General features: G+C 33.2%; 2 protein-coding genes across 5 annotated transcripts; one reads left to right on the top strand and one right to left on the bottom strand.

The window, feature by feature from the left end:
- The first annotated feature begins 5,798 nt into the window (after window positions 1-5,798).
- LOC112716875 (probable NAD(P)H dehydrogenase subunit CRR3, chloroplastic) lies at window positions 5,799-8,669 on the top strand. 3 transcript variants are annotated; one of them, XR_011866985.1, is made up of 4 exons: window positions 5,799-6,207; window positions 6,426-6,556; window positions 6,904-7,105; window positions 7,467-8,669. XR_011866985.1 is itself a non-coding variant. In XM_025768903.3 (3 exons), the coding sequence occupies exons 1-3, from the start codon at window positions 5,999-6,001 to the stop codon at window positions 7,026-7,028; spliced, it is 465 nt and encodes a 154-aa protein (XP_025624688.1). In that variant the 5' UTR covers window positions 5,799-5,998; the 3' UTR covers window positions 7,029-7,173. The 3 variants fall into 3 exon arrangements, 1 of the variants encoding a protein (XP_025624688.1); XR_011866986.1 differs by having other exon boundaries at window positions 7,365-8,669; XM_025768903.3 differs by lacking the exon at window positions 7,467-8,669 and having other exon boundaries at window positions 6,904-7,173.
- Window positions 7,320-13,370, bottom strand: LOC112716874 (uncharacterized). 2 transcript variants are annotated; one of them, XM_025768901.3, is made up of 9 exons: window positions 12,980-13,370; window positions 11,925-12,275; window positions 11,618-11,833; window positions 9,840-10,486; window positions 9,492-9,588; window positions 9,341-9,406; window positions 9,149-9,255; window positions 8,805-9,001; window positions 7,320-8,145 (listed from the first exon to the last, which is right to left on the bottom strand). In XM_025768901.3, the coding sequence occupies exons 1-9, from the start codon at window positions 13,145-13,147 to the stop codon at window positions 7,508-7,510; spliced, it is 2,487 nt and encodes an 828-aa protein (XP_025624686.1). In that variant the 5' UTR covers window positions 13,148-13,370; the 3' UTR covers window positions 7,320-7,507. The 2 variants fall into 2 exon arrangements, with proteins under 2 accessions (XP_025624686.1, XP_025624687.1); XM_025768902.3 differs by having other exon boundaries at window positions 9,341-9,394.
- Window positions 13,371-15,370: the final 2,000 nt, after the last annotated feature.

The following is a 15,370-nucleotide window of genomic DNA, read 5'->3' as shown; positions in this document are numbered from 1 at the left end:
TTTTGAATTTTCAGTTCTGGCTATTGCCACCAAATCCAGTTAATTAAGGATTTCACTCTTCTTTGTGACAATTTCTCATATTATGTTGATTTGGTTTTGGATCTGTTCTTCGCTTTTTGACAATGTTATCTGTTATTTAGATTATTTTTTTATTAATAATAGGTTTATCATTGTAATTTTTATAGTAAATGTATGTAAAGAGTATATAGTATATAAGGTGTAATAATTCAACAAATATTTTAAAAAATTTGCATTTCAAGAAGATTTTTTTCTTGTAATTTTTTAGTGAGAGTACATAAAAAATACATAATATATAAGGTATAATAATTTGTTTGTTAAGTGAGAATTCTTTAACTAATTTCCGTTTTAGGATTCTTCAACTAATTCTGGATGATGAAATTTTTGGTCTAAAAAATAAGACGGCCAGCGGAAACAAGAGGAAGTCTCCCAATGAATATATGATTCTCTAGATAATAAAAAAGTAAGGACCGAGAAGATAAATAAAGAGAAGCAGAATGTAGACGAAGATGGAGATTTCAGATACAACGAAAACATTAAGATATTTTGATTAATATTTCAATTTACTTGTCTCCTCTTGAGTCTAAGGATTACACCCTAATGACTGAAACAAGGAAGCTGATTTGTGAAGTTCAGTTTATTGGGATGAACATCCTTGACTATCATAATGTAATAATTCAACAAATATTTTTTAAAAGAATTTTTCATTCGAAGAGGATTTTTTATTATAATTTTTTTAGTGAGAGTACACAAAGAGTACATAGTATATAAGGTGTAACAATTTGTTTGTTAAGTGAAGATTCTTCAACTAATTCTCATTTTAGTAGGCTTCTTATATAATTATATTTTCAATAAAAAATATATCATATTTCAATAAAGATACACACAAGATAAAAGAAAATGGGGAGGGGATATCTAACAGGATACAACTGAAAAACTTAAATTTTTGAAATAGTTAAACTTTTTAATTTGGGAGAAAAAAAAGAAAGAAAACAGCTAATAGATATTTAAAATCGAACATTCAAAATACACCGTATAAACCCTAAATTTATCTATACCTACTAACATCCAATATCTAATCCAAAATCTTCATAGTCGCCATTATCATCAAATCGAAGAATAAGAAGGACAGACAGTGGGAATGGGACAGATGACAGATTAACAAAAGAAGAACAGATGAAGGAAAATGAGAAAATTTGGGCTTTGGTAATAGAGTCAGATATTGTTCTATATGAAGAAGAAGAAGATATCATGACAATTTTGCAAGCTCAGAATGAAAAATTAGCAGTGACGAAAAAGATGGCAAAACATAAAAAAAGTGTAAAGGAGTCGTCCTAAAAATCACAGTAAGGTGAGTAAAAATTTGTGTAAATGATTTTGAGTTGCTGGAATATTCGGGAGTTGAGGGGGGTGGTAAATTGAGCATGGTGAAATATTTGAAGAGAAATTATAAACTAAACATGTTAGGCTTGATTGAAACAAAAAGGGAGGTGATCTCTAAGTTTGATGTGCTCAAATTTGGGGTAGTGGGGTGGGAGTATGTGGAGTCTAAAGGAGCTTCGGGAGGCTTGCTTTTAATGTGAGACGATGCGATATTTAAATCTACCAGTTGTTATAAAGGGGAGAGATGGTTGTGAGTTGAAGGTGTGTTGACGAAAAATAATTTTAATTGTGCGTATTGTTTGGAGTACGGGGCATTTGGGAGGGAAGAAAAGCGGGTGGTACGGGAGGAGTTGAGCTATTTTGTGGGTCTGTATTAGGTCCCTTTCTGCTTGTTTGGGGACTTTAATGAGATATTACAGATCGAAGAACGCAAATGGGCGAGTAATCTGCTGGCGTCAGCGGAAGAGTTTAGGGATTGGGTACATGATATGCAGTTGGTGAACTTACCTCTTAATGATAGAAAGTTCACGTGGTTTAGGGGTCGTTCGAATTAAAGATAGACCAAGAGGTTTGTCAGATCACTGCCCGTTGATTGTGGAAGTTTCAAGAGTTAGTAGGGGATCCCGACCTTTCAGACGTCTGGATTCCTGATTTACGCATGAGGATTTTCAGAGGATGGTTAAAAATGAATGGAGAAATTTGAGGGATGCTTAATTTACTTGTAAGCTAAAGGCCTTGACGGTACCTTTGTGAAAATGACACAAGGATAACTTTGGAGACATGGATAGGAGATTACTGTTGCTGGAGGAGGAGATTAAGAGGATTGATAACCAGGTGAGTGATGGCACTTATGATGGAACGACAGAAGTTAGAAGGAAGGCGTTGGTGAGCTTTTGTGAGAAGTGGTATGTTCGGAAGGAGATTCACTGGAAGCAGATGTCTAGGTCGCAGCATGCTAGGAACATGGATAGGAATACTAGATACTTCCATAACATCGCCTCGGCAAGAAGAAGGAATAACAGGATCGACGCTCTAAGGATTCATGGCCGGATTGTGCGAAATCAATCTAGGATAAAGGTTGCAGTTAGAGGGTTCTATAAGGACTTGTATCGGCAAGAATATGTTCTGAGAATTGGGTTTCGGGAGGGTTTGGTGAGGCAGATTGATGGAGCTGAGGCTGAGGCCTTGGAAGTTATGCCGTCGGTGGAGAAAATTAGGGAGGCAGTTTCGGACTGTGAATCTTCTAAAGCCCCAGGTAGCGACGGGTTCAATTTGAACTTCATCAAACAATGTTGGGAGAGATTGGTCAGGAGTTCACTGCAGCAGTGATGGGGTTCTTCCAAAGTGCGAAGCTACCAACTGATGCGAATGTCACGTAGGTGACGCTAGCTCCGAAATTTGTGGGTGCCAATGAGATCAAGGACTTTCGGCCGATTAGTATGGTGGGGTGTGTCTATAAGGTGATTTCTAAGGTTTTGGCTTGGATGTGTGGGTACAGCCACTATGTTAGTAATAGTGAATGGATCACCATCCAAGCCGTTTAAGATGGAGAGGGGCCTAAGACAAGGAGATCCATTGTCTCCTCTTCTGTTTGTTCTTGTGGTGGATGTGTTGCATAGGATGTTGGGAGAAGCTATAAGGAATGAGCGTATTACTCCGTTACTGGTCGGGAGAGATCATATTGAACTGTCACATCTCTAATTTGCAGATGACACTATCTTGTTTTGCCCTCCGGAGACAGAGACAATTGTGAATTATAAGAGGTTATTGCGCTGTTTTGAGCTGATGTCGGGTTTGAGCATAAACTTTGATAAGTCGAATCTGATCTCAGTTAACTGTGAGCAGGAGTGGGTAGAGCATGTGTGTGGCCTCCTAGAGTGCAAGCAAGTTGTTCTACCTGTTAGATATCTTGGGATTTCTCTAGGAGCGAACCCGCGTTTGGTGAAGACTTGGAAACCGGTCATAGATAAGGTGGAAGAGAAGCTCAGCTTATGGAAAGCAAAGGTTTTAAACAAAGCAAGCAAGCTAGTTCTTATTAAATTAGTGTTGAATAGCCTGCCGGTATATTACCTTAGCCTATACAAGATGTCGAAAGTGGTTGCTGACATGTTAGTTGCCTTACAAAGGAGATTCTTGTGGTGTAAGGAGGATGGTAACAATGGTATACCTCTAGTGAAGTGGGAAGTGGTTCAAGCACCTCAAAAGGCTGGAGGGTTGGGGGTCGGGGATGCGGTGCTCAGGAACACAGCACTGTTGTTTAAGTGATGGTGGCGGTTTTTCAATGAAGATTGTCTGTTATGGAAGAAGACTGTCTGTTTGTGTAACAATTTGAATCCTAAGGTTATGCTTCCTAGTTAGACTCTACCGGTAAAGGGTGGCCCCTGGAAAGACATCTGTCAGTTGAATATAAAAGCACAGCTGGTAAAAGAAAAAAATTATTAGTGGACTGACAATGGAAGTTGGTAATAGACGAAGGACACTATTTTGGGAAGATAACTGGGTCCAGGGTGGTCATCTGAAAGCGAGTTTTCTAAGACTCTTCTCTGTTTCAAACCAACAAGGATATGTGATAGGGGGATTGTGGGTTATGGGATGGGTTAGAGTGGATTTGAAATTTTCATTAGAGGAGAGAGTTGTTTCAATGGGAGTTGAAACTAGTTCACTAACTTCATGATAGGTTAAGACCAGTGAAGCTAGCAGCTGACAGAGAAGATAATCTTGTTTGGAAATTTGATAATAAATGTATTTTTTCTACTAACTCTTTTTTGCAGGTGTTGCAATTAGAGACCCTTTCGGAGGAGATTACGAGTTATAGCTTCACAAGTCCGATTTGGAAAGGGTTGGTTCCACCTAGGATTGAGCTGTTTGGTTGGTTTGTTTTAGTGGGTAGAGTGAATACTAAAGAAAGGTTTAGTAGATTAGGCGTAATTCACCAGCATGATAGCATTTGTGTCTTGTGTAAAAAGGAGATTGAATGTATTCATCATTTGTTTGTGTTCTGTGAGTTTACGTGGCAAGTGTGGTGCGTCTGGTTAAGATGGTTGCATAGACCTTGGGCTGTCCCAGGAAGCATTAAAGTCTTGTTTGAGAGTTGGAATGGAACGCCTAATAGAAAAGAGGAGTAGAAGGGTGGCTGACTGAGTTTTTTGCAGTTATTTGAAACATCTGGTTGGAATGCAATAATAGAATTTTCAACAATAAAAGAGGTAAATGTTGATGTCATACAAAACAGGACGTTTTTGAGCTATAAGGAATTGACTGGTATTGATCCTACTGTTTGTTGATGGCAATGCCGGAGATAACATAGAATTGTTAACCTTTGTGTTTAGATTTGCTTTTGTATTTATCTGTTTTATACTTTACTTTTATGTGTTAAGCTTCTATTGTTTAAAAAAAAATAGTAAAAGAGATATATAGTAAAGAGGTGTAAAAAATAACATGTAAATTAAGACAACTCTTTCTAAACTCTAACCTAATACACAGATAAAAAGAGAGAAGAGAGAAAAGAAAGAAAGAATAAAAACAACATAAGATCAATATAAGGATAAAAGAAAGAATTAAAACAAAAAAATCTATACATAAATCTAGGGAATGGCATGCTTAGATAATGAATACACCTTTAAGAATTAGTGGATGAGAATTCACTAGCTAATATAAATGTGCTTTCAGCTAGAAAAGGTTAAATTCTTGTGTTGATGATAAAATAATGTTGAAATAACAAATAAAACGAGTTCTACCATTTATTTTTTTATTTAAATAATTAGTTTAAGCAATTTTAGTTTTAGTCTAAGCTGACACGTCAGTAAATCACCATTTATAATATGGCCACACAAAAATTAACTAATGTTAATTAATTAATTTTTTTATAATATATATATATATATATAATTAACTATTAAATTAATTATCATGTATTTTTGTATAAACATATAAATTATTTAACTATTTTTAATAGAATTTTATATTTAAATATATATTTTATATAAATAATTAGTTTAGTAATTATTTTTTTCTATACACCTAAAATGATTATACGAAATTTAAGTTTTAATATACTTATTATATATTTATTAAAATAAAAATATAAATTATTTAAAAAACTTTTATCAAAGGCAGAAAAATTTGAACCCACAATTTTTTTAAGTAAATTTAGAGAGATTATGTCATTTGAATTATAATTTATTATCTAATATTTAAATTTTTTTACCAACTATAGTCTTAACATTTTTGATACAGAAAATAAATTGTATTTATTTTGTAAATAATAAATACACTAGCTCATTAGTCAAGTTCGAATACCACCTTGTTTATGCTAATGGTTAGTAACAAACTCTTAAATAGAAGTTGATGAAATGTTGTGGACAATAAAAAAAAAATTTACATGTCTCTCTATAAATGAATTTTCCATTTTGATTTCTCAGTTGTCACAAACAAAATGATAGCATTAAAAAAAAAAAAAAAAAAAAAAAACAGACAAGTGGTGCAGATATTTTGAATCCCGTTTGTTATATCTTATCCAAATTGCAAGTTGAAGTTCTAAACATGCATATGCTAATTTGAAGAACAACGTTCATCACATCACTACTTTATTGTATGCATGATGAAGATGCTTTGCTTATCGAATATTATTCCCATAAACAAAACAATTCTTGCTTCTTCACCCAATAACGATGTTCCTATTCCTCCTCCTCCTCCTTCTTCGCCCAAGAGAAGAAAAGTTGGGCCTCGAAGACCACCAAAACCCACTGTAATCCAAATTGAACGCATTGTTGGTGCTGGAAGCTTTAGAGATGGCGAACAAGCGGGGCATGCTCTTCTTCTTCTTCCTTCAATTTGGTGAAGACTCACATGCAGTATTTTCATGTGAATTTGATAGTCGAAAACTGTTACATGATAATTTAGCCAATATTACTAAATTATCTAATAGTTTTTAATATCATCTTCGCACGAAGATAACTGCAAGTGCGTTTCCCCCTTCTTCTTAACTCATTCATTCTTAATTTTGGTTTATAATGAATGAACAGAGATTCGGACGTGAGGAAATCAGTGTTCGACTTGTTCTTGGGCCAAGCATTTGAAGGGCCAGTGGAGAAGAAAATCAGAACAACTGGCGAGTGGCTTCTTACTAATGCTGAGCCTCGATTTCAAAAATCGGGTATTCCATTTTCACTTTCTCATTTTTTTATAATATTAATTTTACAAAAATACTATTTGTACGCGTAAAAATTAATTACCAAATCAATAAAATTATCCAAAAAGTTCGACCAAACTATTCAGTATACTATTGATTTTTGATATTTTATCAAATTTGTTAGAAATATAATCATTCATATGCTTTCTCGTCTGAGTTTAAGGTTTTGAAAAGAGTAATATCATGTTATGTTATCAATTATTAGTGACTTTTACAAGAAAGAATTTTAGCAAAAAAAAAAAGAATAGAAATAATGTTAATGTGGACCAATGCTTATGACTTGTTTTCTTCAAACATTTAAATTGCTGCAGGCAAAGGAATTCTCAAGTTTATTTTCCAATTGATGCTACCAATTTGGATTATGTCACTACTAGTTGCTAGTGGAGTTATCAAGTTACCATTCAGTAGTCCTTTTCTTGATGACCTACTCTTGTGAGCCTAGCACACTTGTTCTTTACAGATTCAATGAAGGTCAATTTCCAAGTTCAGATAACACTGTTCTGAGATATAAATGTATGTATATAGAAGTATACAAATATCTTGTCATAGCATGCCTCTCAAATAAAATAAGTTTTTTATAATATCCAAATGTAATAATTCCAAATATAATATTTCTAAGCATATAAATTCTTAAAATATATTTCTTAACCTTCAAACAAATGCCTACTAAGTTTACTTAATTGATAGATAATCAATGAATCAAGTTAAATTTCTGTTTCGTTGAGACTTTGTAAAAATTACTTGTTTTATTTATCAACATCTTTGAAATCAGATATTCTATAACTGCACGAAGATTTCAACATAAAATGTCATGCATATTACACTGGTTCAGACAACAAATATACTATTACAACTAAAAAGAAGCAATTTCAAGATTTGTAGCCCTGCACTGCTCCTGACAGACAGTTGAACTCATCATGTTGGCAAATTTCTAAGCAGACGAAGGGCTCGTTCCCAATGCGGTCTCTGAGCCAGAATAATTCGTCTCAAGGCCGGGACTGCTCCGGCCACCACGATTGCCGAATGGTTGTCGCTGTCCATACTCAGATTGTACAGTATTGCCAAGCTTGCCTCAACTGCCCTTTCACTCCCTTCTTCAATCAGCTTCACCAATGGATAAATCGCTCCCTCAGAAATAATAGCTCCACTGGAATCCACCACTCCTTCAGACACTATTCTGTTGAGTTCCACTACAGCATTTTCCTGTGTTTCTCGAGAAAACGAATTTTTAATCTGTTCCAGAAGCCTCGGAATTGTCTCAAAAAGTGTAACTTCCACATTGATTGGATCAGAAGAAGTGTTGGAACTAGAGAGAAAATTAAGTTTGACAAGGCAAGCAGCTACCCAATCTTTGTGATAGAGAGGGATCCTCGACCGGAGTATTTCACGAAGCAAGCCGATGAAATGGGAGGAATCTGTTTTGTGCCGGAACTGCTCATTATCGAGTAGTCTTGTCATCAGCCGGGATGCTGCAGATATGGCACGACCCGCTTCTTCGAATTCAATTGTGTATGCTTCTGAAAATTGCTCTTCAACATCAGATTCCATGTCCGCTGCAATGACAAGACAAATTATGAGCCAAAATTTGATCCATAGGTAATATATCCCGGGATCAACGAACAGCCAAGAAATCATTTTCCCAATAAATATGTTTCGTTCAACTTTTGCCGAGTAGCTAAGTCTATCGGTTGAGCTGGTTCTCTAAATATCCAAGATACTTACAGTGACTAATATCACTGAGAAGGTTTTGGGAATCAAAGAAATCAAAACCCATTGTTGAAAAGAACAGAGCATGTTGAGGCTAAACATAATTGCCAATTTGATTGCGAAAATATTCGACAAAGACTTCCATTCACTAGACATGTATGGACTAGTGTTACTCGCAACCACCTTCACCAAAGTACTCAATAAAAATAGAATAAATCATATTTGGAACTTGTAAGCATATGCTTAAGCAATATTTTTGGGGAACATGTATTAGTTGACTAGTGAATTGGGCTCATATGACACTATAACCATACTTTTGTAGTGAGTTTTATTCTTCAATATAAATAGAGAGAGGATATCTAACATCAAATTAATCATTCCTACATAATCAACCAAGTACACACATATTGAAGCAGAAAACATTATTATTTTTGGTCAAGAGATTAAAAGAATATGTACTTGTAACAATTCATGTATTGCATATTACAAGTAAGAAATTCCTTACCTGAAATTTTCAGAAGCTTTTGCTGAAAAACAGAGTTGAGACCAGATTCAATATCTGCAGAAATAACAGAGGCCAACGTTTGGTCAGCTAGTGCAACAAACTCGAGCACAGATGCAGCTTTTTCTTGTAAACTGGGTGAAGAGGACTTCAGAATCTCAACAAGACGTGCAATGAAATCAGATTCCAGTATAGCATTCCTGAAGATCCAAATTAGAAAAAAAAAATCAATGTCAACAAAAGCTTCGGAGAGAATTTATGGCTTCTTGCTCAGATCAATCTAGGAACTCCGTGTAATTAAACTTCAATAACACCATCGAAGTCTGCTTTAGATCCTTATGGTCAACCTGGAGTTTGTTTCTGATATGGCTTGTTCAGTTCTTAACCCAGCTGGAATTTCACTTTTCGCTTTGTCAAACATCTTCTCAGATCCATTAACTGGTCCGTCATAAAACTGAAAAGAATCAATGTACTTGATATTTGATAAACAACCAGATAAAAATCAGCTCAAAATCTGCAGCAAGATATGTGATACTAACCTTCAACTGCATCTCTTTACTGGGGTCTAGTATCTGAGCAACTATGTTCAGAGCCTGCAGAAGCAACTTTTCAACCTCAAAGCATTGACTTAACTATTTTAATAAACCAGGCTCTTGCCAGAATTAACTAAAACAAGAAATACATATATACCTTCTCCACAACTGGTTCAGCTATTTCTGAGGACTTTAAAATACTGATTAAAGGATGTAAAACACCCTCAGCTTCAATCATCCGGCAAACAATATTGCTGCATCAAGAAATCATTATGCATCGATTCAGTTTACCAATTATGATTACACAATAAATGGATAAACCTAAAACTATTTTAGCAATTCATCTTATTACGACAACCAAGTCTTACCTTAGGAGAGGCCATGGCTTTCTAATTTCATAAAATATAATTGTTATGTGCTACGTTAAGATTTTCCTCAATTATTTTTTGTTCCACTTATATCCTATAATGTATATCAGACTTCACAAAATTAACAATGGTCCTACCTAGCAGACAGCCTTTCCAAAGCTTGTATTGCAGCAAATTGGACCTCATTATGATCACAATTCAAAAGACGTACTAAATGTTTAATTGCTCCAGCCTCCTTAAATGCAATGCGCATATGTTCATTGATACATGCACCAGCAATTGACTCAGCAGACCTTACAATTGCAGACTTATCTTCAAGTTCTAATATCAGCACCAAACGTGCAACACCATCCATCCAAGGCAAAAGTGTAAGCAGCTGATCATTTGAACATTCAGATACCGTCTTCTCTTCCATTTCTATAGCCCCAATACGAGCAAGGAATTGCTGTTGTGTCCGTCCAATGATTGCATTGACTTTTGCTTCATCTATGTTAGCATTCTTGTCATCAATGTTTAATCCAAGAAGTAATTCTGATGCACCAAATTTGGAATTTTGTCCAGGAGTCTTTTCAATTTCAGTTCCATCTGGTAATGTGGGCCACGCATGTAATCGTGGGGTGAATGATTTATATGCTGCAGCACCAATTAATGGCACAGGAACCAGTCCTTCTTCAATAACAAGAATTCTATAATAATCATCATCCTTAACAAGTTCCAACAATGCATTTCTTGCTTCCTTTTTAATAACTTTAGAACCTTCTGAATTAGATACTAAGAACTTTGCCTGAAAGAAAATCAGAGAATCATATTTAGGAACTGATGGAACCAATGACAATTAAATTATCAACAAACTTTACAAAATGTCTCCTAGTTTTTTATTTCCATTCAATTTTAATTGTGAGGAATAAAAACCAGGGGTTCTGTACAAATTTCAGTATTACAAAAATCAGAAAAAGGTATAGCTAACTGAACAGTAAGAATTTTTTAGATAAAAGAAAATGAACAGTAAAAATTATATTCTGCTGATGAAATACCAAATAAATGCAATACAAACAGACTTATCTACCCCTTTCGTTATACTAACCTTAAGAGATAATGAGTTATGACTAAGAGAAAATACAAATACACCATACCAGGGGAGTACAAACAAACAAACTGTCGATTTAACACAGAAGAATTTTCGTATCACTTCTTTTTAATAAAAGAATTTTATATGTGAATCAGAAAGATAGAGTAAAAAAAATCGGACAACAAGAGATCCTCTTCACAAAGGAAAGGTGAATTATGGGGGAAAAAAGGAAATATCCAAAGAGCAAAGCTCTTGAATCCCTCAACAAGTGAATAAATCTTAGAGAGAAATTTTTCTAAAATGATCATGATTTGTTTGTTCCCGAAATTCTATTATTAAAATTATAAGAATACAACTCCAGCCAAATAGACCAAACAATGGCATAGGCTACTACTAACACAAGGATTTTCTTCCTTCCATTTAACAAAGCCAGCAAAACTGGGCAAGATGAATTGGTCCATAGGATTACAACAATAAAATCTTCTCTAATAACTGGGAAAAAGGGAAAATGATATACACCAGCATAACTGGGCAAAATGAACTGGTCCATAGGATTACAAAAATAAAATCTTCTCTAACAACTGGGAAAATGGGAAAATCATATATACTAATACAATGATAAATCTGAACAGAGAATGTTATAGTCTTATTGCATAATGCACACTATACCTTGAGATTATTTAATAAAGAATATAGGACCTTTTTGCACTTTGATAGGCTTAACACTAGAGAGGAGGATCAAAATCATACTTTTCAGCATGTAAAACCAGAATGGCATGTAATATGTATATATTATTAGAAGAGTAACAACTAACAACGTTCCAATAAACACAAAGGAATCCTCACCAATTTTGGTATAACACCTGATTCAACCATTGCGTCATGATTATTGCGGTTCAATGCTAAATTTGCCAAAATGCCTCCTGCAGCTTCCTTTACTTTCATATCCTCATCATCAAGGTATTTAATAGATAATGGTAGAATGTCACTCTTTGCCATTCTCCTGCAGAGCTTCTCATCAACAGATAAATTCCAGAGTGTACCCATACTCTGCTCCTTCACCTGCCAAAAATGAATACAAAAGATTCTCAATTTTGAACACCAGTGAAATATGTGAATATGAATTAAATTTACAGAATGAGAGGTCACATACCTCAGTGGCCACGGACAATTGCCTCAACAATCTATTTATCTCTTCTACTGCTCCACTATCTGCTACAGTGTTCCTATATAGATTGACTGAAGATATTGATCGCAAAAGACCTGCAGCTGCCTCACATGTTGCACTAGACTCTGATCTAAGGAGGTTTGCAATAAGATTAATACAACCAGGAAATTGCATTATAGTGTCAATACACTTCTTTCCACCAAGTGAATATTTCCAGAGAGCAATTATAGCTTGCTCTCTATCCAGAGGATCATGATCTAGGCCTAACATACGGACAAATAAGGCCACATAACCATCACCAAGGCCAGAAGACGTGCTCTCAACTGCATCAATACCCTGAAACAAAATTCAAGTACTCATTATCACTGAAATGTTAACTATAACATTTGAACAATTTTGGAGAAGGAAAATGTTCAGGGTTCTGTAAAGTTGTGTAGTTTCTGCAATTCTGAGTCCACATAGCAGGAAAGAACTGCTTGCATTTCTCAAGGTGCATTGTGGAGACAGGACTTTGTCTTTACTCCTGTGCTCAAATCATTGTAGTCTTAAGAGGGTTACGGTTTCACATATCAGATGTGCATAGAGATTGAACTACATTATTTTTCTCAATAATTTTTATCTGAGTTACCTTTTTTTTAATAAAAGAAAAACATCAAGACAAGTAAATAATAATACAATTATCCATATAAATTTCTCCTTCTAGCTAACCAATGGAAAGAAGAAATTCTGTCCTCTTATCTTGTAATCTTCTTGTTTCTTAACAGATTTCTTCTTCTATCAAAAGTAAGTATTACATCAAATGAATAGCTGTCTATATTGAATTTATATTATGCACACTCACTACCAAAGTTTTACTACTTCAAAATCAAAAACCCTAAATTTTGAATAATATTTCCTGGTATCACCAACTAGCAAAGCATATTGGCACTAAATTGTTCAACAGCATGGCCTTCAAAAGTGTGACACTTAGCTATAAGGTTCTAATAAACATATATCAGAATAAATAGAGAAAAGAAACGAGAGAGGGAATTTGAACATACTGAAAGGGATGAAGAGTGTTGTGAGGTGGAATCAGGACCGTTACTACTGACCCTGGGAAGGAGAGAGAGTTTGGAATTTGGTTTTGAGAAGATTGAGAGTCTTGTGTTGATTGGGATGAAAGCAGAGACATTAGAGGGCGTAAGAACAGTGAAAACCGCCGGAAACATGTGTCGCAACCTGTCACTTCCGGATTAGTGTTATTCAGAGTGGTTTCTGGGTTTTTCTGGCATGCAACAACAAATTCTATTCATAACAATTAGCGTTGGAGCCTTGCAGCTTAATGCAGCCAAGAAGGAAACCATATCTGGGCCAATTTTACTTTGCATTTTTTTTTTTTTTTGACCCGGCAATGTTAAAAAAACTAATTAGTTGCAGATTTAAATTTTATTTAAGAATGTCTAATGAATTGTTATATATATATATCATGTTTAAATTATTAAAATTTGCTTAAATAAATAAATAAATTGACTATTTGACTAATTTAAAATTTTAAATTCAATAATTTTTTATGCACCGATATAAACAAAAATTCTAATAAAGTGTTGTTTTTTTTTTCTATTTTTAATAAATATTTATGCAATAAATATAAAACATAATTATTTTTTAATGACTTAACATTACTTAATTATATGTACATATAAATTATTTTATTTTTACTCTAAGAATATAACAAAATTAAAATTATTAAATTAGTCAAAATCTCAAATAAATTAGTCTTCTGTTATTTTTAATCAATATTTTAATTTACATATTAAATAAATAAATTTTTAATAAATTTTATTATAAGACAGCACTATTTTTCTTATCGTCTTTTAACTTATTTTTAATCTTGTCCTATGTTTTTCTTGTGGTCGTGCTCTCGTTGGTCGTTGGCAGCCTGATTTTGCTCCTACTCTAGATTTGTCACTGTTTGTGCTAATAAGTATTAGATATCTCTTTTTTTTTTACAAAAAAAAACTCAACACATTAATGTAAAGTAACAAAAATATGTAAATTATTTTTTTATATTGAGATAAAATTAACATTTTCTAAAATCATAAATTATAAGAGTGTTACTTTTAAATATAGAATTTTTATTTAAAATATATAAATAGGACTCTTCAATTCTTTAAGGAACAAAAATCGGATCCTCTTATAAATTTTTTGTTTTGAAAATTCATAACAAACAAATCGAATTCTCGTTTTGATACTAAAATTTTTTTAAAAATTAACTCACAAAATAATGGGCAGGTCCAAATAGTGATTCTTATACCAAAATAAAAATACATGCACAACCAATAAAATTAAATTGCACTTATTATTTTTTTATAATAAAAAATTTTAGCCACATAAACAAATACAGATACAAAAGAATACAAAAAACCTATGAAAACAGCAAAATTAACTTAAAAATAATCTATTGTCATCTCTAGTATTACTATTAATAACGAAATGAGTCAATATCATATCATTTTTATAGCTAAAAAAATATTCTGTTAATAAGAACATTCAGGATTTTTTTAAATTAAAAAATATAATATTTACTAATTTAAATAAACGTGTAAATATTTACTAGAATATATTTTGAGTCACATCTCAGATGCACTGCCTCCGTTTTGTGATACGGGACGTACTGGTCATATTCCGGATACATCCGATATATAAACAAGAGAACATCTCGAATACACTGCATCCGAGATATGTTCATATTCTAACATGGAGCAGTGCATCTGAGATACGTGTAAGGAATTAAAACATGAACACTATACTGCATCCGAGATATATAAATATATATATGATTTAATTTATTTTTTATGTGTATTTATATTTTAATATGTATAATTTTATATATTTGTAATGACTAATTTTAATATACACATAATATAATTATATTTCTAAAGAGCTAAATAATTTGGTTTTAACATATATTCCTAAAACACATATTAACTAAACATTATTTTATTTTATTTTGTTATAAAATTTCATGAAAAAAGTATTTTTAATACCCAGATATTAATTCCAAAAATAACAAAAACAAACAATTTAATACGGATAGGGAAAGGATCTGTTAGTCGAGTAAAACGAAATAAATTAAGGGGCCTCTCCTATCAATAATAATCAATGTAGCATACAAAATTTATGTTACAATCTTTAATGTAAATTAAGAAAATATTTAATGTTAGTTTTAAGTTTAAGTTTATTTTGGATTTTATAAAATTATATATATTAAAATATAAATACACATAAAAAATAAATTAAATCATACATATAAGTATATACAATATTTTCATAACATTGGATCTTGACTATATCTTAGTCTTCAGATGCAGGGTTTCTGTTTTTGCTTCCTTGTACGTATTTCGGATGCACTGCTCTATGTCAGAATATGAGCATATTTCGGGTGCACCTGG

This window comes from Arachis hypogaea, chromosome 10 (assembly GCF_003086295.3).
Source record: "Arachis hypogaea cultivar Tifrunner chromosome 10, arahy.Tifrunner.gnm2.J5K5, whole genome shotgun sequence".
NCBI classification, from domain to species: Eukaryota; Viridiplantae; Streptophyta; class Magnoliopsida; order Fabales; family Fabaceae; genus Arachis; species Arachis hypogaea.
This window is presented reverse-complemented; position numbering and strand designations above follow the sequence as displayed.